Raw genomic sequence first — 15208 nt, forward strand, 5'->3', positions numbered from 1 at the left:
ATTTTTGCTCTCTTAAGGACTGCCACATTTGTCAGCACAGCCGTCCATGGTATTTTTAGCGTACATCTGTGCAGCCACATTTCAAAGGCCTCCAAACGATTAATGGTGGATATGTTTAATGTCCATGCTTCGACACCTTATAAGAGGACTGGCCAAACTACAGCCTTGTTTTAGTAAATTAAAAAATAAAATATTCTTAATTCTTTGAACATTCAGATATAAATATAGTTTTACTATAAAGTATTCTTCTTCTTCAGGTGCCATCTCCGCGACGGAGGTTGTCAATCATCATAGATATTTTAATTTTTGAGGCAGGAGCTCTAAATAGTTGTTTTGAGCTGCATCCAAACCATTCTCTCAGGTTATTCAGCCATGAAATTCGTCTTCTTCCGATGCTTCTTCTGCCATCTATCTTTCCTTGCATTATGAGTCGCAGGATACCATACTTCTCGCCCCGCATCACATGTCCGATATACTGTAGTTTCCTTTCTTTAAATGTAAGTTCAACTTTCCTCTCTTTACCTATTCTTCTCAGTACTTCGTTGTTCGTAACTCTATCTACCCAGGAAACCCTCATAATTCTTCTATAGGTCCACATTTCAAAGGCGTTAAGTCGTCTCATTGTCTCTACATTTAACGTCCATGATTCCACTCCATAGTATAGTACACTGTATACGTAACATTTTGTTAGGCGTACTTTAAGAGCTAATGTTAAATATTTGCTACATAGGACCTTTTTCATTTTCATAAAATTAGAACGTGCTTTTTCGATTCTTACTTTTGATTTCTGCAGTGTAGTCATCATTTTCTGTTATAAGTGTTCCTAGGTAAGTGTACTTTTTTACTCTTTCGATCTGCTGGCCCTCTACTATCAAGATTTCGTGTGTATTTTTTAGAATATGAATTTTTGCATATACATATTATAAAAGTATTACTACGATATTACTAATTGCTACATTAAGATGCCACTTGATCATTAAATTGCATACAAATATAGACTAAAACCTTGAAGTGTTCTCCAATAACGCCGTGTATTGTTAATGATTGTCTTGATTTGATACCTTTCAATCAAAAATATAAAAGTCGGGTGCAGTTGGCATAATATGGCATTCGCACGACTGTTACTACCTTGAGGTTTAAAATAAAAATAGTCGTTTCTACATAACTGACTTCATCTCTAAAACACACCTTACACGAAACTAAATGTTACAACTAGATGTATGTTGTAAAGGTATCGGTGTTTATTCACTTATGCTGGTTATTTATTTGCATACCATTTAAAGGAGAAATACCCATGGGAAAATTTTCAATTACATTTTTCCTCTTTTTTATCTATTAGGAGAAAAATAAGAGAATATATAGAGAAAAATCTTTCCTCAAATTTTAGTAGATAAAAATAAAAATAATAATACGCAAATAAACAACGTTTCGAAATAATTTGAAAAATTTTAATTTTCTAGTGAATTCCATGTAATATAATAAAAAAAACAAATACAGGTTTCTACACTTGCACAAAATTTATTACAATGCATTTTAATTACAGCTGTTTTGGCTATTTTCGATTGTTGTTTTTTACTATGCGTGTAAACTTTATACTTTTTATCTGAAGGAGGAGGAGAGACCTGTAAGGTGGTCATTCAGAATTATATCTGTATTTTTTATTGATTTACACTGAATCTAATATTTATAATTACACTTTTATAAAAAAGAACTTTTTTTATAATAAAACGTTTTTTTCTTCAAACGTCAAATAATGATGACATTACTTATCTAACTTGATCCTGTCAAAGTTTGATGTCTCCGCCGGCAGCAGTTTTTTTCCCATTTCTTTAGGAGGAGGGAAAAATGTTGTCATGGCAACAATATGAAACATGTCACAAAGCAACAATATAAATGTCATTAACAACAATTAAACATCATTTTTATTTATAGTAATATTAAAAGTACAATTAGTTAATGAGGCATTTTCAAAATTGAAACCGTGCAAAAATGTTCCCGACTCTTGATACGCATTGGTAATTGTTGATGATACTGATGGTCGAGCACAACTTTCAGCAATCATTCCGACGACTTAATTATTTTAATTTCTAACATCTAGACGACTTTGATAGTTGTCACAGTTAATTTCGAGTAAAAATAGCGTATGAATTGTACTATTTATGGTTGAAAATTGCTACGTTTGAAGAAAAAATAGTATACTTTATTCGGCAAAGAAGCGACTTTTCTTGACTTGCCCTCTATTACGCGCCTCACTTCGTTCGGCGCGTAATATCGGGCGCGTCAAGAAAAGTCATGCTTCTCCGCCTCATAAAGTAATACAGTGGAACCTCGATTATCCGTCTCTCCATTAACCGTCACCTCTGTTAACCGTCTCTCCATTAACCGTCACCTCTGTTAACCGTCAGAGTCCGTACATAAGTTATATTGACTACAGAAATAAAAAATGAGTCATAAATTCATTTTGTTTGAGCATTGCGATAAGTCGATAGGCCAAGTGAAATTCGCTGAAATGTACAGTTTTGCTATCACCATATTTTAAGAATGAATTAACTGTTTTGTTTTCGTGGCCTAAAGATGACATAAAAGAATGGTTAATTTGTGATGAGGACGCAAAAAGCTATCCATTGTTGACAGATAATGAAATCGTTGAAATGGCAACACAGCAACACAAATCTCTCTTATATTGTCAAACAAAACATACAAATAAAATTTGAGAGCTGTACTATGAATGTTTAATTTTTTTTAATGTTCTGTTAACCGTCTTTTCGATTATCCGTCATACCCTTGGTCCGGTGCCCTGACGGATAATCGAGGTTCCACTGTATACTATTATTATTTTTAGGAGAGAATATAAAATAATTTGACGATATAAAATGCTTAAAATTCTAATAAATACACTATAATAAAAAAGTACTTTTTATAAAAACACGGTTTTGTTATATATGGGACACAACATGTTACGAAATAATAAAATATGAATTTTTAGTAGGTGTATTAACTGTTAAAATTATAATTCTAAAAATTACACTAGTACAAAAAAGTAGTTTTTATAATACCACGGTTGTTTAAAATGGTAGATATAATATTTATATGTATATAATAATTAACTTATAAAATACGAATTTTAAGTATATCAACTTTTAATTATTTATTAAAAAAATTAAAGAAAGATACGCAACGGCCGTGTTAGAACTAGGGAACTCTCGGTCTGCAGTCTAATGCCACTGACCCACCATCAATTTGTAGATATCGATTTATTAACGTTCTTTAAAATATCATTGCATTAGTCACATTTTTAAAATACATAGTTTGAAATAAAAAAAATCGATTTATCCATTCAGGGTGATTGATTAATGTGGAAAAGCTCCGTAGATCCGATATAGTAATAGATAGCAATGAAAGTTAATAACAAAAATTGTAGCCAACTTTGCTAACAGATTGATAATCAGTAATCGTAAATTGTCAGCTTTAGACAGTTCAGTCATGGCTTACCTAAAATTTGGAAAGATTTAGACCCGTAATTATTAATTTGCTGTGAGAATGAAAATATCTCAAAAACTAATAAATTTAGACATAGGGAATGTTATATATAAATTAAAGTAAGATAATAGTACTTTTCGATAGTGATATAAAATGCAGGGTGTTTCATTTAAAATTACTGAGAAAATAATGTACTTGCTTTTTGACTCACCCTGTATTCAATATGAAGAAAATCAGGAATATCAATCATTTATGAAAATTTTGACAATAAGTAAAAAAATATGGCATCAATAAAACATTGCCGTTGTGCTTATTTTTATTTATACAGGGAGTTGAACTTGTTACGATTTTCATATAAAATTTGTTATAACTTTCGTAATGGAGAAGTTAAGAAGATTTCGAATATAAAATAAAATATAGTGTGTTCCATTAAAAAAAAAGTTTGATCTGCCACTATGTTATCGAACACCCTGTAAAATTCTAACTAATTTTTTAATGTGAAGCTCAACGTTGGCTACAATTTTTGTTATTAACTTTTATCGCTATACATTACTATAATGGATCTACGGAGCTTTGCCCTACTAATCAATCTTTATAGCTTTGTTTAACAAAAAAACAAATTTTTAGCAATGAAAGTAATCAAAATCGATAGAATTTGACTTGAACTTTCAAATGCGGTAAACAGAATTGCTTACCGCATTTGAATTTTTTGCTAAGAATTTTTGGTTAAAATGACCCAAAAAATTTAAAAACATGTTTTGTTTTGCGAAAAATCGCTGTTATGTGATTCCTCAAGTTCTTTGTTTATAACAATCTTATCGACATCCGGATCGACTGTTACCCAAATTCGTGTTCTACAGACAGCTCAAAATACATAAAAAAAAACTTGGGTAGTTCCACCTGAATTAAGGAGGCCGTTGTACCCCCACTGGCGACAGGACTAATCTGATTAATTTTAAGTAAATGTCCTTATTCATATTTCTTGTGAATAAGAACCAGGTATAAATGTAGACTTGTATGACTAATATTTACTGTGTATTACACTTTAAATAGTTTTTGCGGTCACTTTGTACACTCCACTTAGAACACACAAGTACGCACGAAACCTGTTAGATTTTTTATGTTATGACACAGGCAATCTTCTAAGGCCGAGAATCTGGGCTGTATTGTGTGTAATATTCGAAAGGCAATCCAAAGATATTAGCTTTCAAATTACAGAAGAAACAATTCACTCTTGGCTTTCGCTGCAGGTGGTAATTATGATTTGTAATACTTATAATTTAACACTGGTTTTATATTTGTATAATGATATTTGTTATTCGTGTAATACACGAGAGCTTGGAGATAATTATTGTGTGACGGTGACAATCATAAACAGCTTTCAGAAAGTCTAGGAAATTTATATCAAGAAACAATACAAAATGCTGCTTGTACCTATTTCGTTACTGATTTAATTTTTTTTAATTGTGGTATTAAACCAGAGGTACTAAGTGATATTGAATACGAACTTTCATGGTACATGTACAGTGGTACCTCAATATACGAGCGCCCTAATATACGAGTGTTTTGAGATACGAGCCGCCGAGCGAGCGATGTTTTGCTTTGAGCTGAGAGCAAAATTTGAGATACGTGTAACCGTTTTTATTAAAATTCATGCCTTTTTTGACTACCTACCTTGTATTATAAAATAAAAGGTAGTTTTACTGATAATAGATCTTTACGGTCCCGGCATAAAGATCATTTCACGGGTCTGTACGTGACTATTACTTAGACCAACAAATTAAATAGACATTGTAAATTAAATCCGACAAAAATTCGTATTTCGCGTTCCCCGAAAAAGCTACAACTGGCCGTGTATCGGAGTTGTTCAACGAAACATGCCCAACACATTTCTGCAATATTATGAAAGGGAGGAAGAAACAAACCTCTTTGGACAGTTTTTTTAAAGGAGCTGGAGATGAAAATGAGCAAAGTGTGACGAAAAAAGCGAAGACCACTGACGAAAATTAAGCGCTTCCATAAGCACCTCACTTTTTCTTATGTTTTTACAGAATATGTATATATTTTTTGTTATGTGCATATAAATAAATGTTTCTTCTTGTAAAACCATTTTTCTTATTTAAAAACACTTAACAAAAACAACTAAGGTGGTTTTTTTGGGACTGGAACGGATTAATGACATTTCAGTTAATTTCAATGGGGAAAATTGCTTTGACATACGAGCAAGGTTACGGAACGAATTACTCTCGTATGTCGAGGTACTACTGCATATAGCCTTGAATTAATAGTAAGAGCAAATATATTTAATATTCTAAGAATGGTTCTAAATTGCCGGAAATTATTGGTAGAAGTAAACTTGGCCTTTAAACTACTTATCACAATAACGTTGTCAAGTCCCAAAGTGCTCCAACTCTTTTTCTTCAATTACTTTCTCTCTGCTCTCTGCGTCCAAGGCAAAATTTTAAAAGTCATTCCTGGTCTTGAGGTATTGTACAGCGCCATTTAAGGCAGAAAAAGTATCGCCTTCTTGTCTGATTTTTGTACAAGAATTTTTAAAACTTCCGAGTTAATACAACTTCTTCTTCTTGTAGTTCCTTCTCTTCTCGAAGGTTGGCTATCATCACAGCTATCCGTATCGTATTGGCGGCTGCTCCGAAAAGATCTACTGAGCCGCAACTATACCATTCTCTTAATTTTACCTTGCATTATGAGCCTTAATCTCATATTTCGCACCTCTGATAATGTGGCCTAAATATTCCAGCTTTCTTGTTTTGATGTTCTTTATGACCTCGCAATCCTTTTGTAGCCTTCTTTAGATTTCTGCATCTGCAACTCGTTGGATCCATGGTATTTTCAAAATCCTTCTATAGCGCCACATCTCAAATGCTTCCAACTTCTTTAAATTGTCCACTTTTAGTGTCCAGCTATCCATTCCATGCAACAAAGTCGAGAACATGTAGCATCTTAAAGCTCCATCAGGTCCTCAGATCCAGAGAAAGGTCTCGATTAAAAAACATTTTTTTCATTTTTATAAATGCTTCTTTTTGTATCATTCTATCATCGTTGAATATTTTCATTATGTATTCCTGCCAAAATCTTAGTTTATTTTTGATATCTGCAATGAGTATCTGCATTTTCAACTGTAAGTATGCCATAGTGTGCTCCAGTGGCGGCGCGTGACTTTTTCTAAAGTGTTACCAAACCAGATGTAAAAAAATCTTATTAAAAAAAAATTATTTTGAACCTCCCAAATATAAGTTTTTGTTTTCAATCCTGTGGGATAAAATTAAACAAATCACTATTCCCAAATTATATGTATGTAATTATGTATATGTAACAGGTATAACAATAAATAATAAACAAACTAAACATATTATTCTACCATAAAATTAACATAAAAAAATGAACAAGTAGGAAAAAGAATAGATTTTGAAAACTATTGTTCATATTTTAATTCTTCCATTTTCAATAATATCATTTTTTTTCTTCAAAATTATATATAAAAAAATATACAAGGAGAATAACTTTTCGAGTAGTTGATCAATTACGCAATACGTAGCAACACTCTTCCATGTTTAAATGCACGCACACTGTAATCTGTAATAGGTACTAAACTAATGTTACCGATCCTCAAAATGGTTACAATACTGATATACACAGCGTGCCCGCGCGCCGTCTCTAACAGAGCCGTCGCTCCTTCAAAATTTTCAGAAACGGGCTAGTCCCGAGCGATAGCGAGGTTTCTCCTGCGTTACCACTGCCAGTATTGGTAACAGCACATAATAACGTGCAATGGATTCACATATCTCGCCAATATTTTCGTGCGTCTAGTTGGCTATTTACTGAATTAGGTACTATTAACAAATATTTCTGTTGGTAAAAAATATAAATGGAATTATTTCATAACAGTCATAAAATATTTATTGCAAGATTTTTAACTGTTACCAATGGTAACAGTGGTTACATGGGCGCTTCGCCAGTGGTGTGCTCGCTTTTTGGTATTTGTTAGTTCTTTTATTTTTTTACGCATACTGAAGCTCTCGTATTTTCTGCCATACTCATCTGTTTCTATGCATTGGTCTATTAACTGCTTTTCCTTGGCCTTTTTTATCTCTACTTTATTTCTACTTTGTAGTTCTTAGTACTTTGGCTCATTTCTCTTTTTAGCTTTTCACTTCTCTTCCATTAATGCTAGAATTTCCGAAGTTATCCACTTCTGATTTTTATTTGTCTGTTCAGGCTTTTAATTTTCTTTTCCAGCCCTTATTAATGCCTTCTGTATTGTTATGCTCTGTATTTCTCTCTTTTATGAGACTGATGAGCAAATTCTTAATTTAATTAATTACTCAATTATTTTAATTACTGCTTATGGAAAACAAAACCAAATTTAAATTAAATTTTCTAATAAACTTTATTCTAAGGGCTATTTTATTGTTGATGTTTTACCTTTGGTTTGTGGCTTCTGGTATCTCTAGTTGCTTACTCCATCCAGGACAGAATAGGGGAATTAAACACACTTTGACATATAAATGTTAAAACATACTATTTATTTATCCGATATACTATAAACATAGGATTTCAAAAATATGCTAAAATCTAAATTTGTTGCAACTATTTCTCATCTACTAAATTAAGCTTTAATTCTGATATCTCCTTTGTTTTAACAAAGACAAATTTATTTAAATAATTTGTTATTTATTCTTACAAAATTTAATAAAATTTACTTTTCTCTTTTTGAATTGATTATCTATTTCTTTTTTAAAATTTGGAATGATTAATTATGTTATAGAACTGTTCAATACAAAAATTAAGCAAATATGGTGTGTATATAAACAAACTCTCTCCGTTTCACAAATGATTTGACTAACCTTTTTGTTTCTTCTCTACTTATTTTTCCTGATTGCGTCGTCCTCGATTCTCCCACACGTACTCTTAGGTTGTTGCGAAAGATCCCTCTCGTCCAAACTGCTTCACAAACAAACAAACAGGACTCGCTCGACTTCTCGACTCAGTTTTCTTTCTGCTCGATATCTTGTGCAAATAGATACCAATCGGCTACTCGTTCTAGACAGAAACAGGAATCTTCCTCGGTCCCAGGAAAATTAAGAAAATTAACTTCTCAACTCGGTGAACGATTTCGTTTCAACTTGATTCTGTTCGCAAAGGCCAACTTCACCACTTTATACTGACTTCTCACTTTTCAAAAACTGGACTACTGTCTTCAAATATTCATTTCACAGTGCTTCTTTTTTCTCTCGTCAAAATCAGACTCAACACTCTCATCCCTTTTATCCATCATTTTCCACCAATCACAAAATATCCTTTCTACCCACTACCCATATTATCATTTCTAAAGAACCAATTTAACTTGTATACAACTTTCCATTTTGTTAAATTCTCGGAGACATCAAATTACTTTCGTCGTTTCCAAATGCTAAATAAAAGCCTTACATTCTAAACTCAATAAATTTGTTTACCGCTTAACCTTCTTCAAATTTTTTATAAAATGTCTTATTGTCCATTGCAAAGCGAAATAAACGGTATTGTCTAATCTGACCGCACCATTGTTTAAGTCCGTTCAAAAACTCATTAAGAAAACCACCTTCTTAACGATTTCACTTTTCCGCGAAACACTGATTACCAACTAAATTATCGTATTACAATTTTTGGTCATATACAGGGCGATGAAAATCTATAATTTCGTTGTCTTTGATATAAATTTATTTACTAAATTTTTCCCAAAAAATTATAAAACAGTATATTATTACACTTTTAAATGAAGTAAAAAACAGACGTACTCTTAATCATGATGAGATGTACTCTCAATTCAATGATTGAGAGTACATCTGTTTTTAACTTCATTCAAAATGAACTCTCACATGCAATCCATTCAAAATGATTCCACTTGTCATTGGCATCTAATATTATTGTCATATTATTCGCTAAGCATATTATGGACGAATATGACCTCCTTATACATAGAATTATTCAGGGCGGCTGCAAATAAGACTAAATGTGCAAATGTAATGGCCAACGTCCTTAAGGATCGTTTAAACACAGCGATAAATCAAACAACTTATCAAGGTCAATCGAGTTGTTGCAACTTATCATTGTGTGTAAACGGTGCATCGCACAACTTATCAAAGTTGGAGTTGGGTTGAAGGTGGTATCGCATTGAATCGCAGCGTCTAAACAGTGTTTCAACTTGTCATCACAACTAGTTGCTGTGACTTATCGTTGTGTTTAAACGACGCTTTAAGGATACGACACCGTAAGAAGAAGCATAATTTTATGTTACGTATGGACCTTAGAGCATGGAAAATTTAGGGTAAAAAATTTTCCATACTCTAATGTATGGACCATAACTACCAAGTACAAGGTCTTATTGTAAACCGTTAATCATATTTCTATTTATATTTTCTATTTCAATGCCGAACAAGAAATGACCCGTCTGTCATCTACCTGCACAAAGAAAGAAAAAAATACACTATACTATAAAATTATAAAGCTTCTTACCTCTCCAGCTGTATCACAGAGCTCTACCCTCACAGGCTTACCATTCACCTGCACTTGAACTGCAAAAGAAAAAAAATGGCATAAGTCGGAACATCCAATGACTGAACCAGTCTAAAAGCTCAGGTGTTCAAAGGTTGTTTATTTAGGAGGTAGCGACATATAACAGCGGTGCTACGTAAAAAATTGAAAAAGAATTTCAGGTACCTAACTAATAAATATTTTTGAAAAATTTAAAGGCAATGAAAGATTACATTAATACCGAGGACCGAAAGTCCCTGAAAACCTCTATAATGTTTATTTTAATAAGTTACAGGGGGGGAAAAAAAAGAGAAAATTGAGTATGTTCTTTAACTTTAAATCTCATGCAAAAGAAACTTTTTGTTTATTCTAAGGGAGTTTCGGCCCTTGGTATTAACGTAATCTTTCATTCTGCTTTAAATTTTTTAAAAATATTTATTAGTTTTTTTACAGTTCCAAAAAAAAAATGAATGCATTTAAAAATCATTGGCACGAAATTTTGTGCCTATGCCAATGTACGTTTCACTTAATGTTTTGGTTTAACTTGTTTGCAAATCAATCATTACGTTTGTGCAAAGATCCGTTGGAACAGCTTATTATAAATCGCTTACAAAATTAACTTCAAATTAAACCTATTTTTTAAATAAACTTTTATTTAAATAATAATAAATTTAAAAAATCATTTATTTTTTATTTTTGACGAAACCCTTTTACTGACAAAAACACTAGATTTGTTGTAAAAGGTATATTTTAAAATACCCTAAATTATAAGGGTCACAAGACAAAACGTTTTCGGATTAAAAAATCCATCATCAGTGTTCTAAAAGCCCCAAAATTAAGTATAACCTAATTAATTGAGAAAAAGTTAAAAAATTGACAGAGGTTTTAAAAAACAAGAGGCCATACTTACAAAAAATAGCATGTCTGAGCCACCAAAATGTGTTGGGTCTTTAAATGTAAAAGATTATGTTAACATATTTTTATAAAATGCAATTGATGTTCTAGATATGCCTGGATGTTACCCAGGGCAACACAGGACTCTTCCCACGTGGTTGGAATTTTTTTGGAGAAAACCTCACATATTGGATTTCAATGGCCAACTGACAACTGAATTCAAGAGCAACCCAGAATGACGTTAAAAACTGTCAATGTAACCTAGTTGTATTATTCTTTCAGCCAAAACGTTAAAAAATTATTTTAATATTTGAGATAAAAAACAGGTTCAAATCTACATATGTTGGAGTTAAAGTTATTCGCAAATAGATGAAAATTTCTGAATATTCTGAATAAAATTCTGAAATAGATGAAAAAAAAATGGATTAAAATAATCCATTAATTAAGTAGTCAAATAGGAAAATAAAATGTTTATGTTACCAGAAGTTATGCAGTCAACAATACCAATAGTTGTTGTATTAGTGGTATGATATCAATACAATTAGACAAATAATGGGAAAAGGTCTTATACGTATAGACGTCTAGGAACACAAAATTGTATATAATGTGTACATATGTGTACAAATCTAAGAGTATAGAGTATTGATTGAAGTTTGATGACTGATAACTTGCTTAGAAGTGTAAAATGTAAGTGGACCCAACATAAAGTGGATAAAGATGGAATATGTAATATGATAATTAAAGAAATACTGTTTTTTGTATCTGACTGAAAATGAGACTAAAAGTAGCTTGATGAAACTAAGTCCTCCAGAGACTTGACATCAAATTGCTTGAAAATGAAGTGATCGTAAAATATGGGAGGAGTTGGAGGGTATGAAAAGTCTGACAGAGTATGTTGTGATATTGGACCATGAAAGATATGTAGTGATGATAAGAGAGTTTTCTTTCATGGTCTAGAGTCTAGGGTCATAGTCATAGGAGAGTCTCTAGGCATATCTGGAACATCATTTGCATTTTATATAAATATGTAACATAACATAATCTTTTACATTTAAAGGGTTTTCACCCAACACATTTTGGTGACTCAGGCATGCTATTTTTTGTAAGTTTGGTCTCTTGTTTTTAAAACCTCTGTCAATTTTTTAACTTTTTCTCAATTAATTAGGTTATACCTAATTTTAGGGCTTTTAGAACACTGATGATGGATTTCTTAATCCGAAAACGTTTTGTCTTGTGACCCTTATTTAGGGTGTTTTAAAATATATCTTTTACAACAAATCTAGTATTTTTGTGATTTATGGTATACAGCCTGCTACAGGAAGTTTATTTTCCTCGTGGACTTTTACTGACACTTTCTTAACCATCACAACAGTCGCTACACATGGTCGCTACCCATGTCCAATCGAAACCTCTTAAACAGGTAATGGCTAAACAGCTTAAAATGAAAACATCTGTTGTTAGGAATGAATTAATTGATCATACAACAAAAGTAAAGGATAATGTTTGTTTACTAAAGAGAGGTAGTTCTACAAGTAATTCTAGTCAAAAGGAAGTCTTATTTTAATTTAAAAACGTGACATTTAGAAATTAACAAGAGATCCCTAAGTACCTACTTAATTACTTGAATACCTACATTGGTTTCTTATAATGATTGAGTTATTGAGTTTGAGATCTTAGAACTTGAGACCCTTTGGAAATAAAAAATTACAAAAAGGTGGTGTAATTAGAACTGTTAGAACGAACAGAACGAGTGAATTTGCAAGCAGGACTGTCCATAAATAAATAATTCATGATTAGATTATGATCATAGATAGAAGAAATAGCAACTAGCAAAATAAATCAAATTGTCAAAATCAATAACATCGAAGTGGTAAATCAATAAATGGTGTATCTGGGCATCCGCATAACCAATCGGAGGATGCATCAAAGAAATAAAAAGGTCAGCCATGGGGCGTTCAAATATTACGTAACGCAATTTTTCAAGATTTTTGACCCCACTTCCCCCTAAGTAACGCACCGTAACCTTTTTCCGTACCCCCTCCCTACTTTAACGTTATGTAACACTCAAGTGACCATTTTTACCTAAAAATAACAATTATGTTGCGAAAGTACAGGAAAGTCGGTAAAATAACTTAGTTATTGTTTTAATCGCATTTGTGATAATAATAAATAAACCAAGATATTTCTAACTCGCAATAATAACCTTTCTCTGTTAATATTACATTTTTTACGTTTTCCTTTTTTGGTCCTATCCTTATGCTGGGGCCATAGTAACGTTTAATGTCGTTAATTAACGCATTAGACGTTACTGTGGCCCCAGCATAACATAGATTGTTGGCTTCATTCGTTATTCTTATTCTCATGTATTCTTCTATTTAAACTTATTTTAATAGCAAAATCTTAAAATAAAACATGTTTATTTCTATATTTAGGTATCAATACAATAGAAACGGAAACCTAACTGACTTAAAACATTTTATGTAAAGTAAAAATCGTATTCTTAACAAAAATTAAAAATACAAATTTTTAATGTAGGTACTAAGTTCCAAGTTCGAACAGCATTCAAACTCCCTCTATAAAATTTTTATCAAATTTAATATGTATGCACCATTCAATATCCAGTCCCTGCTGACTGCAGACTGCAGGCTCACAACAAATATAATACAGATTCATTATACAGTGCGTCCATAAAGTAACGCATAAATTCATTATTTCGTAAACCGGCTATATTAACGAAAAATCCCGAAATAGGTCGATTTTTATTTTTAAATTCCGATTTTTTGGCGTATATATCATACTAGTGACGTCATCCATCTGGGCATGATGACGTAATCGATGTTTTTTTAATGAGAATAGGGGTCATGTGATAGCTCATTTGAAAGGGTATTTAATTCTCTATTCACTAATGTAAACATTAACATATTAATTTATACAAGGTGTTCAAAAAACATTTTTTTAATTAAAATAATTGAAACAAAAAGAAGAATGTATGTAATTTATTTAATTCAAAATACGTTTTACTGTTGTCAGAAAACAGGAAATAAATGTTTATTTGACAAATAAATATTGTTTTTCGCTTAAATTCAATGTTAAAGCTGCCACCCACCTGTCTCTTGGCAGTTTGAACATTTCGTTAAACGAAAATCAATGTTTATTTGTCAAATAAACTTTTTTTCTCTTTACTGGCAGTAGTAAAATGCATTTTGAATTAAAATAAATTACATTATATTCTTCTTTTTGTCTCACTTATTTTAAATAAAAAAATGTTTTTTGAACACCCTGTATAAATAATTATGTTAATGTTTATATTATTGGATAGAGAATTGAATACCCTTTCAAATGAGCTATTACATGACCCCTGTTACCATTTAAAAAAATCATCGATTACGTCATCACGCCCAGATGGATGACGTCACTAGCAAGATATATATGCCAAAAAATCGTAAATTAAAAATAAAAACCGATCTGTTTCGGGATTTTTCTTTAAAGTCGCCGGTTTACGAATTAACGAATTTATGCGTTACTTTATGGACGCACTGTAGATTTCTTGTCAGACACGAAAGTACATTTAAGCCAAAAAGTGATTCATGGTACCCAGCGCATTCTTATATCCAAACTGGATTTCATCTAGGTCTCTTTCGTGATGAATAATGCTAAGAAAAACAAATTTAAATGTGTGGCTCATCTGACTAATTAATCTGTATTTGTCACATCTTTTTGCCCGCTGTTTCTTACTTGGTCCAGTTGCCTTTTGGTCTTGACTAATATTACTGCATGAAGAAATTCAGAAAAATTTCAGGTTCTTCTTGATTTACAATGCTCTAATGTTTGGCCTGTCATCTTGAAACAATTCAATTATATAGTTACTTATATCATCAATGATATAACTTAACTACTAGAGTATTAGTGTTTTTCTTATTATACAATTCAGCAACTTCACCAACATTCTTGTTACGTAACGCTTTGTTCGAACCCCGCTCCCCCGTCTGTAATGCACCGTAACGTTTTATTAGACCTAGACCCCCACCCCCAAACTCCGTTACGTAATACTTGAACGACCCCGATGGCCAAGGTAGCACTGACAAAGCTCACAAAAGTATGGATAAACCTCCCCATGGATAGGTATGTCGTAGTTTCTTAGAGAATGAGGCCATCCTCACACAGAGCTACTAAAAAGAAACTAAACTAGTTGGTAACTAGAATTACCAACTGGTTACTAAATATGGCTCGCACACTACGCTACTGAAAATTAATAAAAACGAGTCACTTCTTAGCTGTACGAGTAGATTTGATATACGGT

General features: G+C 32.0%; 1 protein-coding gene across 1 annotated transcript in view; it reads right to left on the reverse strand.

The window, feature by feature from the left end:
- LOC126882877 (rho-related GTP-binding protein RhoU-like) overlaps positions 1-15208 on the reverse strand; it is a 185718-nt gene that overhangs the window by 29550 nt on the left and 140960 nt on the right. The window contains exon 2 of the mRNA XM_050647936.1: positions 9997-10055. Within this exon, the coding sequence (XP_050503893.1) occupies positions 9997-10055 (59 nt within the window). The remainder of the gene's footprint in view (positions 1-9996; positions 10056-15208) is intronic.

This window comes from Diabrotica virgifera, chromosome 4 (assembly GCF_917563875.1).
Source record: "Diabrotica virgifera virgifera chromosome 4, PGI_DIABVI_V3a".
In the NCBI taxonomy this organism is placed as follows: domain Eukaryota; kingdom Metazoa; phylum Arthropoda; class Insecta; order Coleoptera; family Chrysomelidae; genus Diabrotica; species Diabrotica virgifera.